Source organism: Diadema antillarum, unplaced genomic scaffold (assembly GCF_040938485.1).
Source record: "Diadema antillarum isolate AM-2024a unplaced genomic scaffold, OU_Dant_1.0 scf00000033, whole genome shotgun sequence".
Taxonomy (NCBI): domain Eukaryota; kingdom Metazoa; phylum Echinodermata; class Echinoidea; order Diadematoida; family Diadematidae; genus Diadema; species Diadema antillarum.
The window spans coordinates 2,096,832-2,117,677 of NW_027270922.1; the positions used below are offsets into that span (position 1 = coordinate 2,096,832).

A 20,846-nucleotide genomic window follows, 5' to 3' on the forward strand; every position below is an offset into this window, starting at 1 on the left:
CCTGTACACACTCTTCACTTTGAACTCTAGTAATTTTGGAAAGGATGATGCTACTGCTTTGAAAGTTGGCATTAATCATGGACAGAATGTGTTAAGAAAGCACCCTCAATTTCAGCTTAATCTGATAATCTCTTCATTGTCATTGCTTGGGTGGGTTACATCCTGTTTTTTTTGTCCCATTTATCGCACAATATAGCACGCCTTGGTAAAGATTACGCGCCTGAATAGACCTCTTTGCTCAGTTCAAATTTTTCTGGAGTGTGTGCTTTCTTTCCAATATTTAGATAGGTTAAGAGAGTCCATTTGAAATAGGGTAAAGTCCGCTCTTTCAGAATCTGCCCTCAACTAAAATTCCATGGCTTGCAACATCTTGTTGGTTTTGTGATGCAGGATCACATATGTATACAAAACAATCACACCCCTCCCTAAGATGACTTGCATGAACATTACATAACTCCCATTCATCAAGTAAGATTTTATAAAAGTGTGATTAAACCTTATGAATAGAAGTTCATTATTTTTTCTTTTATTCATTTATTATTATGACTTTTTTAAATTCGTGATATTTGTGCATAACATAAATACATAGGAATATATATATATATATATATATATATATATATATATATATATATTTATATATAGACACATGGTGTATTTTGGCTGATGATAAATACTACACTCCCATCAGCACCCCTGAAGATGATGATGACGCTTACATGAAAAGCATAGGCCTAATTATGCAGTTTACAATAATGTAAATATATATGCATATGTACAAGACACAGGTATAACATAGATATATGAAATGGCAAGGGATATGATATATCCCTATAATAATTCTATAATATTATTATAGCATAGTATTAATGTCAGAAATACTATGATACCCAACAGTGAAAATATTAAACTACAGACCTAATTACATGTAAACTATACAAATGAGTGGGGCCTAGGCCTATACTGGTGTATTTTGGTTGATGAAAACAACTGTTCTTGCCCCCTGAGAGACTGCAAAGCTTTTATGCAGTTTATATAATAATTCTTGGCGACATCATTTCGAAATAAGTTACTAGTAATACATTGAAACAATGTATTAATAACGAGACAAATAAAAGAAAACCAACCCAATAACATCAAAAACACAGAAAGTAATATGAAAAATATGGGATATTTTAAAATCATAATTCATGAATATTCCGTGGTATGTGAAAATGAGCTGTCACTAGAAATGTACTATTAATTTGCTCTATCTGATGATAGGCTTTAGGCCTACTTTGAAGTATGAAATGACAAATGTAGAGAAATGGTGCTTTAAAAAACAATATATATATATATATATATATATATAAATATCACACTCATGACCGATGACCGCAGCGATCAGCTGCCCAGAACAGCACATGGCAAGCATGCACCGTACCGTACCGGTTACACATGGGGAATTCACCACCGTACTATACCATACCGCGGCCGAAAGGTAAAGACGGATCGTGATATATATGCAGTGCAGTGTGGTCATCACTTCAAAAAAAGGGTTGTCATTGAGAAACTGTACCTCAGAGAGAAGAAAGCACCTCGAAGTTTGGTCATCATGACTTCTCTTGTTCGTTGTATACTTGGCCCTAGGTTGTACCGAGTACACGCTCATGAAACGATCAGGGTAGGTGAACTTGGTTTTCTCCCCTCAATTCTAGGTTACATGTTTGATTTTGGACATTTCCGATGGCCCTGCGACTCGACTTGTCCGTGCGTCGGGATGAATGGGGATTAGTGCGTTGTCCCAGATACTGGATTGCATGTTGGGAAACGCGTAAAACAGTTTTAAATTGAAAGACCTCCACTTACGATAAGGCTCAAGAGATATTGATTTGTTAAAATGATTAATAGTTGGTATGCATCTGTTCAATACCATGGCGTGCTTTTTTTTTTAACCTGGCATACTCGTGAAATAGGCCCCACCACTGCTGCGAGTCCTTACTAAAATAGTTATACTACCACGGTGGCTCGTCCCTCGCTAACCGCAGCAGCGACCCCATACGGACAAATACGCCCCGCGACGGGGTTAGTCCCTCGCCTGTTCATACTCGTGAATTCAGCCCCACCGTGTGGCGTTCATCGCATCAGTAGATAGGCACGGCGGTGGGGCTTTCTTCCACAGTATGATACTCGTGAATGCGGCCCCACCAAACGGCGTTTACGTGAGATTGATACAGCATAGCATCTTTCGTACTCCCTTTCTCCCGTTTTTTTATTTGGTCTTCAACATTTTATTCTCGGAAGGACTCCCTAATGGCCCTCGACTAATGACAATAATGATTAATGTAATGTTAATGGCCAATTTAACCATAATACAACCCTACCTAACCCTAAACCCAAAACCTACATTGTAACCTTGCTTGCTAATGCACGGGTGCACGCGCACTGTGATTGGGCCTATTTCACGATTTTGCCCTTATGCACTTGTCAATGTAATGACTCACCCCACTACCCCCGGACATTGGTGCGTCATTTCCTCGTTTGGTCCGTCAAATTTGTGACCCAGGTGTTCGTCATTTTACCAGCTTTGTCCGTCAAATTTTTGACCGAGGGGTGCGTCAAAATCCCATCATTGTCGGTCAAAATTTTGACCGAGGGGTGCGTCATGGTACGTCACTTGGCTATGGAAAATAACACGCATTTTTGCACGCTGGATACACGTACCGCGAGTGAAATTACAGTGAGCGCTTTCCCGCGGCAAGTGAAAATCAAAGTCGGGAAGCGTTTTGGAATAAGAGGAAAAAATGCTTGCCAGAATCTGGCAAGCAAAGAATTTAAAAGCCACCCTTTCTCCTTACATTTTCCCTCCAACAAACCCATGAAATCATGCATACTCAATCTCAAACCAGGGACTGTTCAGCGATGTAACAACTTAGTTCAATCTTTCCTGTCGAAACGGCAGCAGAAGACCTGCTTGCCGCATGCCATTTTCTGCTCGCGGGATTATAGCCCGACCAGCTGGCCAGACGCGCGCGCGACGCTGTTAGCTGTGCGAATCTCTACGTACACCGCGACTTGGCTGTAGTTACGCAGTACTCGAGCGGGAATATGAATGCCGTGGCGTGGTGTGTACCTACCTGCGCTGCAGCAGTATGCATCCACCGCACTAGCAATGGCCGCGCACACACAGCGCATTCTGCACACATGTGATTGTCATGCATATGGATTGCATGCACAGAATACATACTACTGCACGGAATATCGTAGCAGCAGCGTGATGTACGGTGAATGACAACACGGTGCTTACATGGTAAGGGAAACTTGCCGAAACTTTTACAAATTATGTGTACGAACCAAAAGAAAATGAAATTGCTTGAATAAAACGTATGCAAAAATCGTTTCAGTATTTACGGGGGTGCGTCAAATGTACCGAGGATGTCCGTCAAAAAAGTGACCGAGGTGTGCGTCACTTTCAACGTGTTGTCCGTCAAAAAAGTGACTGTGGTGTTCGTCACTTGCAGCGTTATGTCCGTCAAAAAAGTGACTGTGGTGTCTGTCAAAAACCCCGTGTGGTCAGTCAAAAAATGACCATGACGCACCCATGTCCGGGGGTAGTGGGGTGCGTCATTACATTGACAAGTGCATTATCCTCATGTCAATACAAGTGACAATTGTTCTTTGCCGGATCTGTGCAGTAAACTGTGGCATTCAAGGTAAAAAAAGAAAGGTCGCTGCCAGTGGTATAAATAGATCACATAGAGATACTATGTTTTGTGTCAAACTTTATTGCATGATCAATACTGAGATCTCTTTCCTTCACAGGGTCATGACTATCAGCCAAATGCACTGGAAAAACACAGTGATAACATTATCAAACTGGTGAGTATTTCACTGATACATGCTTATGACAATGTTGTATGCATTACAGTGTATAATGCAATTGATAGTTTCATCATCTTACATAAAAAAAGTTCTAGATATCCCACTAATATGCCAAATACACATCATCTAGATCTACCAGATACTGTCAATACTGAATTAACAATCATGTCTTCTTTACCATTTTTCCATGACATAGAATTTTCATTTATTTACACTGAAGTAAAATGCCACTCGCTGAAATATTCTTTTTTTTTAACCTTCATTTAAAAAGAGTGAGATTAAATTTACTAAAGAAATGAAATCAGATGTAGAATGAGCAGGTACAAAATTGTATATTATTAATAGCAACCACTTGCAATTGGATGAGGTAATGTCATCACCTCACAGCTCTCCCTAAGGTTTGTACATAAAAATGTAAAAATCTTTAGAGTCTATATTGGTCTGCAATTTAGTGCCTATGACCCCTCCCCCCCCCCCCCTTGAATGTCATAATTGTAAAGCTATCACCACTCTTTAATCACATTGAAGGTATAATGGAAAATAAATGGCTTTTTAAAATTTCCTATAGTGCAAATTTGTAAATCACAAAAATGTTTATGACATGATAGCCCTTTCATTTGCACACATGTAATTATGATGAATATCACTGTCTTGTGGGGGAAAAAAATGAAACTTGTGAAATATTCTTTCTAAAGTGAAATGTTTACATCCTTACATTTGTTATTGTTTACTGCGATTATTATTTTTTTCTCAAGTCAACATGGGATGAGGTTTCCATTTCAGATGTTGACATTTCTCTGTGATATATTGGATGTCTTTCTTTTGGATGAAGGAATCACTAGCTATACTATATATACTTCATCACACTGATTGTGTCCAATATTCTGTGTCTTTTCTTCAGATCTCATTTTGCTGGTCATTCAGCTATTACACATCTCCTCTCATATTAACGTTCCTGTACAGAAGAGGTGAGTGTGACAAGCTTACAAATAACAGTAATCGAGGTATTTATATATATGCACTTTCAGCTTACGATGTATTCTAACCATCTAATATTTTCCTGTAAGGGTTAGCACTGTAAGCCTTCTGATTGCAATATCTTTGAGCTGATACCCAGTTTTATCTGTATGTGCCTATGCCAGTGAGCTTGGTAGAGAAAGATGTTTGGTACGAGCTCTTCTCAGTGTCTTCCATTTTGTTTCAATCCAGTTGTATTGTTTAATGAAGAAAAGAATACATCAATGTTTTGAATGGCAAAACTTAATGATGTTGACTGTGATTATGTCATCTCATTCTTACACATGTTTTATTTCATTTCATAAGTTCTGATACTTTTCATTTGTTATGTACATAATGAAAATGGTCTTATGTTACCCAAGGGTATTGCGACCCATACTACGGGGAAAATAGTTTGTCAATCAAGTGTGCACCATAAGATAAAGTGACCCCCCCAAAAAAAAAGAAAAAAAAAGAAAGAAAGAAAGAATATCTCCTGTATTTCAAGTGCAGTAAGTATTGAGTTCTGCCTGTAATTTTACCTCTTCACTTGAACAGGATACTTCACACTAGAGGGCGCCCTAGGCCTCGGGAAGCTTGGTGGCATGGTGTTGCTCACTCTTTGTGGGGCGTACTACATCAGGGGACTAGGCAGGATGAACAACCCAGAGTATATTGCCTTTATCAATCTTCTTGATGAGGTCACACAAAATAGCGAATCAGAGAAGAGGGTAAGTTATTGTCTCTTAAAGCATGATTCAAAGCTTTCTTAGCCTTAAAGGGACTGTACAGTACTTGTTGAAGTGGGGATTCATGTTTTGAACATTCCTTTAAAGTGAGATAATGAGAGACCTCTTATGAATTATGAAAGAGCATGCAATTTTAAGACGGATTCAACGTTTATTTGATGAAAATTGGTTTTCAAATGGCTGAGATATCCAAAAAAGTGATAATAATGAAAGGCGTCAGGCCACGTCTTTTATTAGGATCTTTTTGTTTCACCTTCTCTTTGGATATCTCAGCCATTTCAAAACCGATTTTCGTCAAATAAACTTTTGATACCCCTTAGAATTGCATGCTCTTTGACATCTCATAGAGTGGTATCTGAATATCTCGCAAAACATAAAAGCTAAATCCTCACCTCGACCAAAACTGTACACACCCTTTAAAGGTGTTTGTTGAACGTGACACAACTCATGTGCACCTGTGCATGCATCTTTATCAATTTGTGTTCCCTCTTTTCATTTCTCGTGGTATCTGATTCTTAAAATGAACGCTACACGCTGGCACTGTCCAACAGTCCCTGACCAGTAAAAATCACTGTTAGACTAGTAACTTTTTCAGGAATGGATCAGTAGAAAATTGAAAAAACTGGGTACCTACTGGTTCGACAGACAGGTTATATTAGTAGAAAAAAATGGGTTGGTGTGCAGCCCTGCAAAATGCCGTCATGTTGAATAGGGAACATGTTTTGTTTTTGCCTGAACTTTCTTTGTCGAGGCCATGGTGGTGGGTGCATGGGAGGGGTTTTCAGAGCTTCTTGGAGCCGGCATGTTGGTTTTGTTCGGGGTGATGTTCTTTTTTTCCCCCGCTATTTTGGTACATAGATGATATTTATGTTAAAGGTAATTCATTTTAGTGTGTTGAAGGAAAAAAAAAAATCAAAAAGTTTTTCAGAAATTCAATTTTTCTGAAAGATACATATGTACTTAGTCTTGGGTGACTAGTTATGTCATTTGTTAGTGGTGATATTCTTCTTACCTTCTGAAGGAGGTGAGCCAAGTGCAATTCCATAATGCTAGAAATATAGAAATATGTTAAATTATTCTTTACACCATCACTGTCACATTTTGTTGGACAGGTAACCTTATCCAACAGTGATGACAAAGTGATTTATCCATTATTTTAGGAATACACAACTTTTGAACGGATTGCTTGAATATCTGTTTCACTGATTTGTTCTAATATTTCTGCACTTGTTAAATCTATTATATATTTAAAAATGATTCCTCTATAAGAGGGAGAAAGGAATGAGGATATTCAGGGCATGGATTTTTTTTTAATTCACCAAGACTTCTCTTATTCTTTTTGTGCCCCTCTTTTTGGGGTGGGGGTGGGGTGGTACAGGCAACTTCATTGATATCCCAATATCTCAGTTGAATAGTTGTTTGTTGTGTATTTATTTCTGTCACAATCAATCAAGCATATACAAATATGAAAAATAATAATACAATGTTAAGAGCAGCTGGATAAGCCTCACTCAGTAAATATTGCCATCATGGCTTACTGTTTTTCTGGGGGGTCCAGTTACACTTACAAATCATTTACTGCATAAACTACTAATTACAAATTACAAACGAACAAATAAAAAAACGTTCCCTCTATGTTCCTGTCCATTTTTCTCGATAAGATTGGCTACATTGGAAATTATTTTGATGGCCGTTTGGTAGCAAAAATGTCTAGTTTCAGCGGTCTCATACAGACCAACTATCTCCCAAATATGGTTGTATGTTTGACTTTAGAACATTTGCTCATCTCTTTGATGTATTCTATGGACAATATGTTTTTGTTTCATTTTTATTTGCGCAGAAAATGCTTCAGCTATATGACTTTGACTTCAGTGCATGGCCAGTAGATTACGAGTGGAGTACAAGGTAAGACCCTAGCAATCCCTTTAATTCTTTCTTTGTTTTTAACTTAACTGAGCTGAATGGCTCAAACATGATAGAAAAGTGTGTGCGTCCAATTACACAGTAGGTTCTCCAAGACTTAAAGGGACTGTACAGGACTGGTTGAGGTAGGGATTCATGTTTTGAACATTCCTAAGTGAGATAATGAAAAGCCTCTTATGAAATATGAAAGAGCATATAATTTTAAGAAGGATTCAACGTTATTTGATGAAAATTGGTTTTCAAATGGCTGAAATATCCAAAAAAGTGCTAATAATAAAAGGTGACATGCCACAACTTTATTAGGATCTCTTTGTTTCACCTTGTTTTTGGATATCTCAGCCATTTCAAAACCGATTTTCATCGAATAAACTTTTGATACCCCTTAGAACTGCATGCTCTTTTACATCTCATAGAGTGGTTTCTGAATATCTTGCAAAATGTTATTCAAGCTAAATCTACACTTCGACCAGAACTGTACACACCCTTTAAAAACTGTATTACCATGCACCTTGTTCATGTTCTGTGTGCTGCAAGCCAAAATATGTATGTGTGCATGTCACATTCATATCGGGATCAGAGTTAATATATTGACATTTGTGATTAGCACCTGACTGAAGAAATCCATCTTGGAAATGAAAAATATGTGAAATATGTTGTGCATACAATTGAATCAACAGGGAAGCAGCAGTAAAGATGCTGGTTAACGTTTTTGTTTTCCAACTATTTTGTAAATCACCAGTCCATCCCACCAAGATAGTTTATTGTTCAATGATAAACCTCTAGACTAGGTACATAATAATGCTTTGATAAAAAGAAGTTTTGTGGTAGAGAACTCCACAGTAAGTCTTCAAATGAGAGTATAATGCATTTATCATTGTCTCGTTCTCCAACCTCACCAGTTCCAGCCAACCCCTGTGGAAGAATCAAACCTTGGCGGTCTCCCAAAGAGGAAGAGGGGTCACCAGCTGGCTTAGTGGGTTGCCATGCCAATTCCTCAGCTACCTTGCCATCCACACCTTTGGTTCCCGCATGGTGTACCCTGGGAGAACATCACTCCTCAACGCCGCAATATGTGAGTGTTTGGGTTTCCACGCTTGAGGGTTGTTGTGTTTAGAATAGAATAGTTATTCATTATTCTTCTTATTATTTATAGATAGGCAGTACCCACTGCTACAAAGGAAGAGAACCAGCTCTGGTTGTCGAGTGAAAGCTGGGTATGTAGTGAATACCGCACCCAATTAGCAATCAGGAGATTGTTAGTTCGAGTCCAACCCAAGTATGTATGCCCATTAATTTTTCATCATGTCTGCTACTAAAACGCTGAATAATCAATGCTTATTTATACATCAATAAAAGGGAATTTGTTAATCAGTTTTGCTTTAGTTATGAAAGTCTGTGTGGCCCATGATTTAATAGATAAATATTTGAATTGATTATTGTTGTTTTGATTGTGTTGTTAAAGAGATGTAAAATATTATGGATCTCAGCATTCAAAATAAAGGTATGTGTTCAACTGAAGGTGTAGGATAAAATGCTAAATTTTGTATGAAAAAAAGAAGAAGAAATAAATAAAAATGGAGAGGCAGTGACTGTCATGTTTAGTGCGTCTTCAAGAAAAAGTATTTGAAAGGGTATGGTGTGCTGCAGTGACATTTACACCATCTATTCTAATCATCAATCTCTTTATGCCTTAGCCAAATTAGAAAAAGGATTTTCTTCCGTCACAAAAACAACAACAACAAACAAACAATAACAAGGGCTAGGAACTTATCTGCTGTAAAACAAACCTAATGTTTATCCATAGGCCTACCCTTTTGAAAAGCTTGCTACATGTATGGAATGCCCAAAAACAAAAACCAGTAGATGAACGTGCACACGAGAGAGAAATATAGATAATTTAGGGAATTTTGAATGACTATGAATGGACTGTCAGAGCAGTGTGCTGGATAATGTGAATCGATGTATGAGTATGGAAAGCTTACTGAGGAATCCTGAACACAGTGGACTCCTTGTTTCCTGGTAGGGGCCCAACTACTTCTTGGGAGGACCAAACTGATCGAGAAGGACCACGGCATCAGGGCCAAGCTGCGGACCAGGGACAGTAACAGCATCGACACCATGTTTGTGGACCGCCGGCTGAGGTCTGACTACCCCAACGGGCAGAAACTGGTAAGTTCCCCCGGCTAAATACTGGGTAGTGATAAGGTTAGCGTAAAGATTAGGGTTACAGTTTGGGTTAGGGTTAGAATTAGGTTTAGGATCAGGGTTTGGGGAAGGGGAGAGTGTGGGGTAATTGTCCTAGAGCCGTGCCAGATGAGGCCTCAGAAAGGACATTGCAAAACATTTGTCAGTTCAGTAGCCTTCTTGTATGTTTGTGTAGCTGCTGTTGTTGTCTTTTTTTTTTTCTTCACAGCTTCCATCTTATTGTTACTTTTGCCTCTTTAGGTAATCACAAGTGAAGGCAATGCTGGTTTCTATGAGATTGGATGCATGGAAACACCACTCAAAGGTGAGATGCGATGAGCCTTCTTGAGCGTATTCATATGAGCTGTGATGCCAGAAAAGGGCCCTTAGCACTGTCGAGCACAAACACTATAAAATGGCGCGGAAGTTTGACAAACCAATACACGCAAAATAAGGTCAGCTAGCTAGCTACGTGCACATGCATAGATGCATCAAAAAGTGGCAGGATTTGGACAAAACATGCTTTGTTGAATGTCATAATTGGGGCATTTAGGAGTGGAATTTTCGAAAATGGTTTGCATATCCAGTTATATCAGAGTTCATTGTACAATGTGGCATTGAAAACTCATTTTTGGTATTTTATGCCCTAAGGACCCTTTTCTCGCATCAGTGCCCATATATGTATGCATGTTACAACATTTTGTAGAAATTCCCCGACACTCTCACACTGGCAGGGTTATGCATGTTTCAAGGAGCGGTTTTGTTTGATGCATTTCTTTGTAGCATTTTATTTGAAATTTCAGTACAGTTTGCCGTCGAGGATCATGGAATTAAGGGGCATGGATATGACAGGTTTGTTTCATGCAATGCTAACTGAATTCAGATGGAGTCTTGGAGGGAAGCATATTTCAATAACCCAAATTTTAAACAATTTAGAATAAAAAAATCCTCTCAGTGAAGTCTTCTGTATGTTTGGCAATCCAAATTATACAATCAATTTTCCCCACCTTTTTTTTTTTTCTTAAATGCATCAATAGACTTTGTAGACTGCTATAATGAAATTAGTACTTTCTACCAGCAGATACTGTATTTAAATGGGGTTATGTTCATGACAAAATACCGCACACCCATTCATTGATGACAATAGGCATGCAATGTGGTTAAGTGTTGCTGATGTGAGTGAGGAAGTAAGAACATCATTTTTCTTCCCCTAATCTAACGTTAAACATTAAATAACTTCCTCATTATTGAGTGAAGAAAGGTGTTCAGAACTATTTGAACAGTAATGGTTTATCCATTTTGCATTAGATTTTTCTGATGTAATTTTGTAACTTTTTTTCCACCCTAGCTGGCTACTCTGTCCTTGGATGGAACCATCCTGGCTTTGGGGGAAGCACAGTAAGTTTTTTGGTTTACTTGATCTGAATTGATTTAATCTTGTTTGAATCAAATTGTTTAAGGAGAAAATGAGCACACCATGTAAGAATGGACAATTTAGCAGAGTTACTTGTAAATGTCACCAAAATTTGGCTTGTTATCATCAGAAAACTGGATTTTGGTAGTCTCTGATAATGGAAATGCATTTGTATTTGATTTCTCTGAATGGTAACATTCCCCGCAGTGAACCAGAAACAAAAGGAAAGAAAAAAAATGAGAGAGAGAAGGATTTCTTTCATGAAGTTAGTCAATGTTTTCACCCAAATCAAATATTGCATAAATTTTCACTTCAAGTACAATTGTAGCTCTTGAATATGGTTGCCAGGTATTGTATTTGAAAACTTCTCATGACACCTTTAAAACTTCGTCGGTTGAGAATGAGAAGGGCGTTAAGTTGTCTCGAACACTATGGGTTTACTTAGTGGCAATTTAACGCCCTTATCATTCTCACCCGACAACTTTGAGTAAGTACACGTGCACTAAGATTCATGATGTACAGTCACTCAGACAGTCATCCTTTTATTTTTGAAGGGAGCCCCCTATCCAGACAGTGAGGGCAATGCTATCGCCGTGGTGATGCAGTATGCGGTGGAGGAGCTGGGATTCTCCTACGATGACATCAGCCTCTTTGCCTGGTCCATAGGGGGCTTTGCCACATCGTGGGCGGCGATGAACTATCCAGACTTGTCGTCTGTGGTGAGAACATTCAGATCGTTGGAAGCAGGATAGATCTGAGCCAGTGACATGCAAATTTTGACTGAAGGCATTGTCAGAAGCCCAGCTATTCCTTGTTTACATTCCTCTGTCACAGCGAACTAAAAACTGAAGAGTCATTTTGTTATCTCATTTGATTAATGTCTTTTCCTTACTTGTAGCAGGAAAAATATCTAAGATAATTTCAACAAAGGTGTTGGAAAGGGGTGCAAGGCTCGACACTAAGATCTCTGGATTTGACATTTTGGTGACCCGAAAAAGAAATGCTGTAGTGAGAACTAAAAGCAAACGTAGGGATTCTATTTGACATTTAGTAGCCCAATCAAGCCACCAACAGATAATCTTTTTGAAATTTGGTGGCCCCATATCAGATTTTAGTGGCCTCTGGCTACCGGGCAAGTGCTAAGGTACGTAAAACCTTGTGTGAGTATGCTGAATGTGTTGCAACAGATGCTGTTTTCTCTCTTTTCCCTTCCCTGTTCCCGCTCCCCCCCCCCCTGAAAAAAAAAGAAACAAAAAACTAAAACAAAACCAACAAAATCTGTACACTCCAAATTAAAAGATTCTTATGTGATCTATGAGGTCATAGAAAGAAGTAAAAGTGCAGTTCAAACATGACTGCAAGTTGAGACATGCTGGTTTTGCTCTGTGAGTTTAAAATCAGCAATGTTTTTGTTTCCTGAACGTGAACAGTAATATTGTAATCGCCTCTTAAAGGTGCAAAGGTGAATAGTAGTACCAAAGCTCTCCCCTCACCAAACAATCAGTCATGGATATATGTGACCCTGCACCTCAAAACAAACAAAAAGTCGCCAGACATGAATTTTTAGTTAAGACCATATTCTGAAAGAGCAGACTTTAAGCTTTAAAATGATGTATAGCTCAAATCAAATGGACTTTCCTAACCTATCTAAATATTGGAAGGAAAGCACAAACTCAGGAAAAGTGTGAACTGAGAAAAGAGGCTCTGAAGTGCAGTGTCTATTCAAGCGCTTAATCTTTACCAAACCATGCTGGCTGTGCAATGAATGGGACAAAAAACAGAAAGTAAACCATCAGAGTAACAACAATGAAGGAATTATCAGATTAAACTGAAATTAAGCATGCCTCATTAACACATTCTGTCCATAATTAATGCCAACTTTCAAAGCAGTAGCACTATCCTTTCAAAAGTTATTAGTGGTGAAAGTGAAGGGTGTGGACAAGGTTTTTCAGAAATGAAAAAGGGATTCTAAAGACACACTTAAGCACACTATTCTACCAAAAATGTTCGAGATAAACTGCTAAAAAAACACACTTTCCTGCCCGTTTTATGATACCAAATTTTAGCATAATGTAAAAGAAGACCCTCTCTTTCAGAAAATATGAAAAAGTCAAGTTCGGCTAGGTTGACCCACTTCACTTATTTTCAGTCCTCGCGCAAAATCAATGTGTGCGACTTTATGTTCGTTTTGAGGTGCACGGTCACATATAGGGGATGTCATGAGCTAGATGATGCCAAGTAGAGTTGGTGATGATGTCCTCCTCCATTGCACGTCTAGTTAAAGTCTGCTGTCTCTCACCTTTTTCCTTTGAACATGACAAGCACTTGGGTTGGGCAGAAGTTTTCACTGTGGCTCCCTATCAACCATTGCATAGTATTGTGTATTTGTAGACGTACTATATACAGTCCGACCTCTTCTATCTGGCCTCCCTTTATCCGGATGTCTCTATTATCCGGATGCGATCTCGGCGCGATGGTTTTATTTTTTTTTCCATTCTGATAATCACGGGGAAACTTGGGGATTTCAAACTCAAACAAAATTCCTATACACGAACTCACATGAATCACATATTATTCCCAACATACTTAACATACATTCACATCTAAGTTTCGTCTAAATAACCTGCATTCAGACGTATACACTACCCCTAATGAGCACCGCAAGAACATGGACAGAAACATTTTCATGAAATCAGGACACGGTACAGGCGATCGTTCATTGAGCACATTATCAGAAATTCTGAAAGCAGACCAGCTGACGAGAACGTGACATGTTCATGTAAAACTAATGCAATACCTGTGCATGTAGCTACCATTGGGTATGTATGTAGCTGCGTGTATTAAACATTAAGTCTCTCGTATCCAGCCAAATCCCTTATCCGGATGAGCGCCAGTTCCGACATGTCCGGATAGGAGAGGTCGGACTGTATAACTTGTGGTGTATTGCCATACCAGTCTTTTAGGTTTTCTTTAAAACCAGACTTAATTTGGCCTGCCTGATTTTATATCTCATTGATTCGTAGAGTTATTATTTTGATAGTGTGAACTATATTGATGGAATTTTTGTCTTTTTTCTCTTGTGCAGACTGTAGATGCTACTTTTGATGACCTCGTTCCACTAGCCATAGCCAAGATGCCAGACAGCATGGGTAAGTGAGATTAAAACAGAAAGAATTATCTCAAAACAAAATAAAGCAAAACTTGCTTTTTTGACTATCTTATATGAACTTTCACACAGAGCTGCAGACTAATTTGATTTTGTGATATGAAGTTTTTTTTTTTCCTGTCATAATAAAAAAATAGAAAATATGTTTTGTAAATGAAAATATATTTTTTATGATATTTCAATGGTTATTCAAATTCTATAGATTTTCTTGTTTCTTTTCTTTTTATTCCTTATTTTTGCCAGTGTGTGAGATTTGCCTTTTGTACCGCCCATCAAAATGTTTCATAGATCTGTAGTGGTTGGCAGCCTTGCTGTCATGAATATTGTATCACATGGTACCCAAAGGAATGGCAGATTCGTTATAAGCTTGAAAATCTTGAGCCATAATTTCCAAGCTAAGCTGGTTCCATTAGATCATCAAACTTTAGCTTTTTTAGGAGGACATTTAATGTTGTGAAATATGACAGGAATACACATCATTTATATTTTTGATCAAACTGCTTGACCTGTTAGACCATCAATAATCAGAACATCCCTTTAACTTCCCTTTGCCTCCAATGAACTAGTCTTCCTGTTTCCTTCAAGACAAAGGAGACCAATTTTTCAAGGGAATGTGACCTTGAAATTGAATGTTGCATTGTATCTTTGATGGTGGTTGTCATCTGTAAGACTGGGTTGCAGTTTAGATTACAATAATTGTAAAGCCATATCAGTTCAGTGTGACTGTTGAAATGTGCCATTATAATTTTGTTGGTGTTTTTTTTTTTCGTTGGTCATATTCTTACAGCAAATTTTGTCAGCTCAACATTGAGGACATACATGAACATGAAGATAGCTGAAAATTTATGCAAGTAAGTTGACTCTGCATGACTCATGTGTTTTAGATTCATTTGTTGGCTTATATGAAAGTATATGAATCAGTGTGAGTATAGATATGAGGTATGACTAGATTGAACTTAACAAATTAAATCAGGCAGACTGGAAATTTTTGAGGCATGCCAAATAGAAGTTAGTGTAGACATTGCGTTATGGAAAAAGAGAAATAGAGAGAAAGAATTATACCTTTGCATTTTTAACAAGCTACAAGACATGTAAAGGCCTTTGCCTTGACAATAGTCACACCACTTATGTACTGGATTCTTAAGGTTTGATGTTACACCCTCCGCTTCTTACAAGAGAATTACTCCTTAAAAAATCATCAGAATTACTCCTATTTCTTTTACTAGACTATTTAAGCCTTTGTACATGAAACATATTCAATTTGCCTGTTATTTATTCCTTCTTTGTTAAAAAAATTGTATTGTTTGTTTTGGGGTTTTGTATTTGTTTTTACATAAGCTGTACACAGTTACAAAAATAACAACCCCTAATTAGTTAATGGGGTTGGGAAGTGTACTACTTCAGCATAGGCTATCTTAGGCAGACTTGGGTTTGTTTTTTGCTTCAGTTACACAGGTCCACTCAGGATTATACGGCGAACCAAGGATGAGATCATCACAACATCGTAAGTCACCCTAGTGATTGTCCTGAGGTTAACGTTTTCCCACAGATGTGCATTGTCTATTTGATAGCCATTAGATGGATCTTCCCCAACACTGCATGGGACTTCAGTCTTGATTTCATTGCAGCAGATGGAAAAAAAAAATGTATAGCTGAATAAGTAGCAAATGATACATAGATGACACTTTCTATAAAGGTCTGTTTGCCTTATCATTGTCATGTAGAACTGAACTGCTACACAAATATGTGAATATTGTATTAAATGTGTGGGATGCAATATTTCCCCCAAATACATGTAGCTTATTCTTATCAAGCTCTGTTTGTTTAATATTTTTTTTTATGAGGCTCTTTTATAGCTTTGTTTATCTCAATAGTCCTTCCTTTGTAGCAACATCATGAAATGGTGTATCTCAAAATTTTGTTTACTTTTTGTTGTTGTTGTTGTGAACACTAGCATGATACTATGACCAGTTGTGTTAATGTTATGTACAGTATCACTGTATTGCATGCTGTTGTGGAACAGGGTAGATAAACAAATGAGAAAAATTAATGGATGAACGAAAATAATTCATAGGAAGGTAGATATACAGATGAATAGGTGGATTGACAACTGGATACATGTATGTAGAAAGATATAGGGAGATAAAATTGGCTACTAATATGGGCTGCTACTATTTGCACCTCATTTTGTGTGTATTTTTGAGATGAAGTTAAAACCCAGACTAGATGTTGATGAACCTTCCAAGCATTAAAAACTGTCAGTACATGAAATAATGCATTCAGCTGAGCTCAACAATCATGTGACTCCTCTTCATGACCTCTCAATGCTCTCTACCTGCAGGGAAATCCCCGAAGTTGCTTGTAACCGAGGCAATGACCTGCTCATCAAAATCCTTCAGTCAAGGTTAGTCTCTATTTTGTTTGCTGATTTTGCAACTACCACTGCTGCTGCTACTACTACTACTACTACCACTACTACTACTACTACTACTACTACTGCTACTGCTACTACTACTACTACTACTACTACTACTACTACTACTACTACTACTACTACTACTACTACTACTACTTCTACTACTAAACTGCTACTTCTACTACTTGTACTACTACTACTACTACTACTACTACTACTACTGCTGCTGCTACTACTACTACTACTACTACTACTACTACTACTACTACTACTACTACTACTAAACTGCTACTTCTACTACTTGTACTACTACTACTACTACTACTACTACTACTACTGCTACTACTACTACTACTTGTACTACTACTACTACTGCTACTACTACTGCTACTACTACTGCTGCTGCTGCTGCTACTGCTGCTACTACTCCTACCACTACTGCTGCTACTACTCCTACCACTATTGCTACACTGTTGCTACTACCACTTGTACTACTTCTACTACTACTGCTACTTTCATTAAACATGATGATGATAATAATGGTAGTAATACTGATGATGATAATAGTAATGATACAATTCTTCTTGTGCAATGCCTTTATATTTTGTATCATGTATTATTATAAGCGATTTACAACATAATACTTTTACTTATTAAAAAAGAAAAATTCTCCATTACCTGCCCTCTCATATGCTTCACCAATGTTTTTCAGTTGCTAATTAAACCACGTAAGGTTTAATTTAAAATCAAAATCACATACCTTGTATTTTTCAGAGGAGCCTTACAATACAAGCTCTGCTTCAACCAAGGCTACTTCATCTTTCTTTCCTCTCAAACTCTACTTTGCCACATTCTTGTTTATTTTTCTCTAATTTCTGTACTGTGTATTGATTTCTTTTGCAAGAATATGTGTATTCTTTGTTGAAAAATCTTGAAGAGAGACGAATAAATGAACATGAACTTGAACTTGAACTGTTTCTACTTGCTTTGCCCAACATTCCTGCAGGTATCCGAAGCTCTTGACGGAAGAGGTGACTCAGATCCTCAGGCAATTTCTTGGAATCTCAGACCACCTCAACATGTGTGAGTAGATTCACTTGTGAGCTTAGAAACATAACAATGAAGTGTCGGTATATTTCGTCTCATTTGTTGAAGTGAGCATACACCTCATTGACAGAGCAAGGCTTAGAAATACAATGTACCAGTCTATGATATTGGTGCTTACCTGGTATAAATCTATTTCTTACTGTGATGCATTTTCCACTCATACATGTATATAGCTTAGAGACTGATGGTATGGCCAATATATGGTTGTCCTTGGCTTGTCAATGTAATGCTCTCATTAAACATGATGAATCCCATGCGCAACCAAGTTCTTTATTAATGCACATTTCATGCTGTTTTGTTTTGTTTTGTTTTTGTTATTGCTTTCTGACTATTATGCCATTTAGTTCAGCTTCATATATTGCGAGAATTGAAGCTGATGAATATGAACCAGGTAGACCTCTGTATACTAAAGTTGTACCTACTTTCTGGACAAGTCTCAGAAATTTTACACCTTTTATATCTTTGTGTGGATTGTTTCCAAAGTTGTGAACTGCATATATTTGGAATGTTTGTTTTGCTTAGTGTCCATGTACTCTGCCTTTGAAGTGGAGGATTCTGCCTGTCTACGAATGCTGAAGGAGTATGCCGACAAGCACTCCACCAAATTCCCCATGCTTATTGGTAAGTGAAAGTTCTTCACCGTTGCTATCATTTAGATCAGTGCTTCTCAACCAGTGGGCCCCAAAGCTCTTGCAGTTGGGCTACGATGTCATCCAAAAATGAAATAGAACAGATGGGCCAAGATGGTGTCAGGTTAAGAAAAAAATAGGTTAAGAAGCGCAGGTTTAGCTGTGTTGAGGAGAATGTGTCCCCGTGTTCTGAAAAGTGAACTTTTCACAGTATGGTAGATGATGCATTTGGGATGGATCCATTGTATTTTCTTATTCAGAATGTTTATGTTATTCTCAGTTTTCTGGGGAATGTTTGCAACAGATTGAGTTGCTACACAGTTTCAGAGAACAATATTCAGGAACTTTTTTTTTCCAGAATATTAGGAATTCCTTTTTATCATAACAAGGAAGAATATTACAATTTTAAGACTGGTTATATTTTTATTTATGTCTGCTACATAATCTAAAGACTATGGTCCTCAAAATGATTTTAAGGTCAGTTTTGCATTCTGGTAAGCCGGTACCTTTGGGAAGGAGGATGTAGGTTGCATCTACAATGTATACATTATTCAAAAAGTGATATTGATATCACAGTTAGCAAAATAATCGAACAGCCCCATGATTTTGTGGTTGCGTGTGATAACTTTTCCCAGGGAGAAAGATTTCTTTTTCTCTTTATGATTATGCTTTCACCACCAAGAGATCTGTGAACAAATATCCCTGTGTCAGTAAGTTGTTTTCAAAATGGTTGATTCTTAGACTACCGGTACTGTCTACAGAAAAAAAAAAATCAAGTGGTAGGACTCAGGAGCTGAGATGTTATAAATTGGAAACATTATTCTAAACAGTGCCTTGAAGAGTCGTTGCTAGTGGGAGAGACAAAATTATTTTGCCTTCCTTCAACAGGTGAAGATCTACCTCATGCCAAGAAGGTGCAGTTGACACTCTACTTGGTGAGTCTTATTCCTCATCCTGCATTATTCCTGTGAAATGAGGCCATCCAATGCGATGATTACTATTATGAAGTATTTACCCTTCTGCTAGATAGAATTTTGTCCAGTGCACCGTTAGGCTTTTGAAAACATTCTCTGTATTATGTTTACGCTTGTATCAAAGTGTATGCTGTATATGTCTCCGGTTGTATGTCATGTGTATTAGCTGGCACCACTCAAGTCTTGTAGTGAGTCTGCACCCTGTTACACTCAACTCTATGGGATTGCGGATGTTAGCGCAAGAGTATGCAGCAACAGCTCTTAAAAGTGGTTGTCTCATGGTGAAAAGGAAAGAGGGAGATGCATATGTACACATTATGTATGTACACGTGTGTGTGTACATGTATAATTATGTTCTTGTGTATGCATGTAATGTATATTTTGTATGAATTAGTTATCAACATTTTTTTTTTTTTGTGGAGCAAATCACCCGCCTGGCAGAACTCCATCACAACAACAACTACAACAACAGCAGCACCAGCAACAAGAACAAGAACAAGAACAAGAACAAGAACAACAGCAGCAACAACAACAACAACAACAACAACAAGGGAGAGAGCGAGAGAGAGAAAGAGTAGGAGTCCAAAAGTGAAATGGGAGAGGGAGTTTTAGTTACAAAAAGGAACAGATTGATTAAAGTTGGTTAAGTTGAGATTTTCATTTTTCAACCGCTTAATTCTGTGATTTCTGTCTAATGCGTTTTTTTTTTCTTCTGTCACCAGACGACAAAGTACATGACTGACTTTGACTCCACCCACTGCACACCGCTTCCTCCGTCGTACTTCCTACCTCCCTGGTCTCTGGACGATGAGATGAAATGAGGCGATGATGGCTTCAACGCTGTTGATGTCTCTTAGTCATTCCAACACTTGCCCCATGGTATCAGCATGAATGCACCATGAAAGTCTGGTTTAAGTAGACTAGTCTGAGACGGTTCCATGACATTTTGCTCCTACGACAATTGCTCCCGTGACATATTTGCAAGATAAGCCAAAAACACAAATACTACCCTCAAACATAACCCTAACCCTAATCATATTCCTCACATCAAACTGAACCTAGAACCTTATTGTAACCCTAACCCTAACCCTAAGTCCTTGGAGAAAATGAGACTAGAGCATTTGTCGCAGGAGCAAGTGTTGTGTCACCATTTGAGACACACTGGAAGCAAGAAAAAAAAAAAGAAAATGAAAAGAGAGTGTATGCCGGATGAAAAAATATAATTCAAATTCATGTAACTTCTCTTTTGCATGTTACATACTTGTGTGAGCAATTAGACATCTTTTTTTATGCCTCCGCCCGAAGGGTGCCGGAGGCATTATGTTTTCGGGTTGTCCGTCCGTCCATACGTCCGTCCGCATTGTTTACGCGATAACTTGAGTGATATTGAATGGAATTTTACCAAACTTGGTCCAGGTGTAAAGTAT

The 20,846-nt window shown here is 38.0% G+C and overlaps 1 protein-coding gene across 1 annotated transcript; it reads left to right on the forward strand.

The window, feature by feature from the left end:
• The first annotated feature begins 1,539 nt into the window (after window positions 1-1,539).
• Window positions 1,540-20,240, forward strand: LOC139743332 (phosphatidylserine lipase ABHD16A-like). The gene is made up of 18 exons (XM_071653826.1): window positions 1,540-1,663; window positions 3,802-3,858; window positions 4,763-4,829; window positions 5,416-5,588; window positions 7,447-7,511; window positions 8,429-8,601; window positions 9,553-9,698; window positions 9,975-10,038; window positions 11,062-11,111; window positions 11,682-11,846; window positions 14,213-14,276; window positions 15,081-15,144; window positions 15,741-15,797; window positions 16,635-16,697; window positions 17,716-17,792; window positions 18,339-18,437; window positions 19,334-19,380; window positions 20,142-20,240. Exons 1-18 carry the CDS (start codon window positions 1,595-1,597, stop codon window positions 20,238-20,240), a joined length of 1,599 nt encoding a protein of 532 aa, XP_071509927.1. The 5' UTR covers window positions 1,540-1,594.
• Window positions 20,241-20,846: the final 606 nt, after the last annotated feature.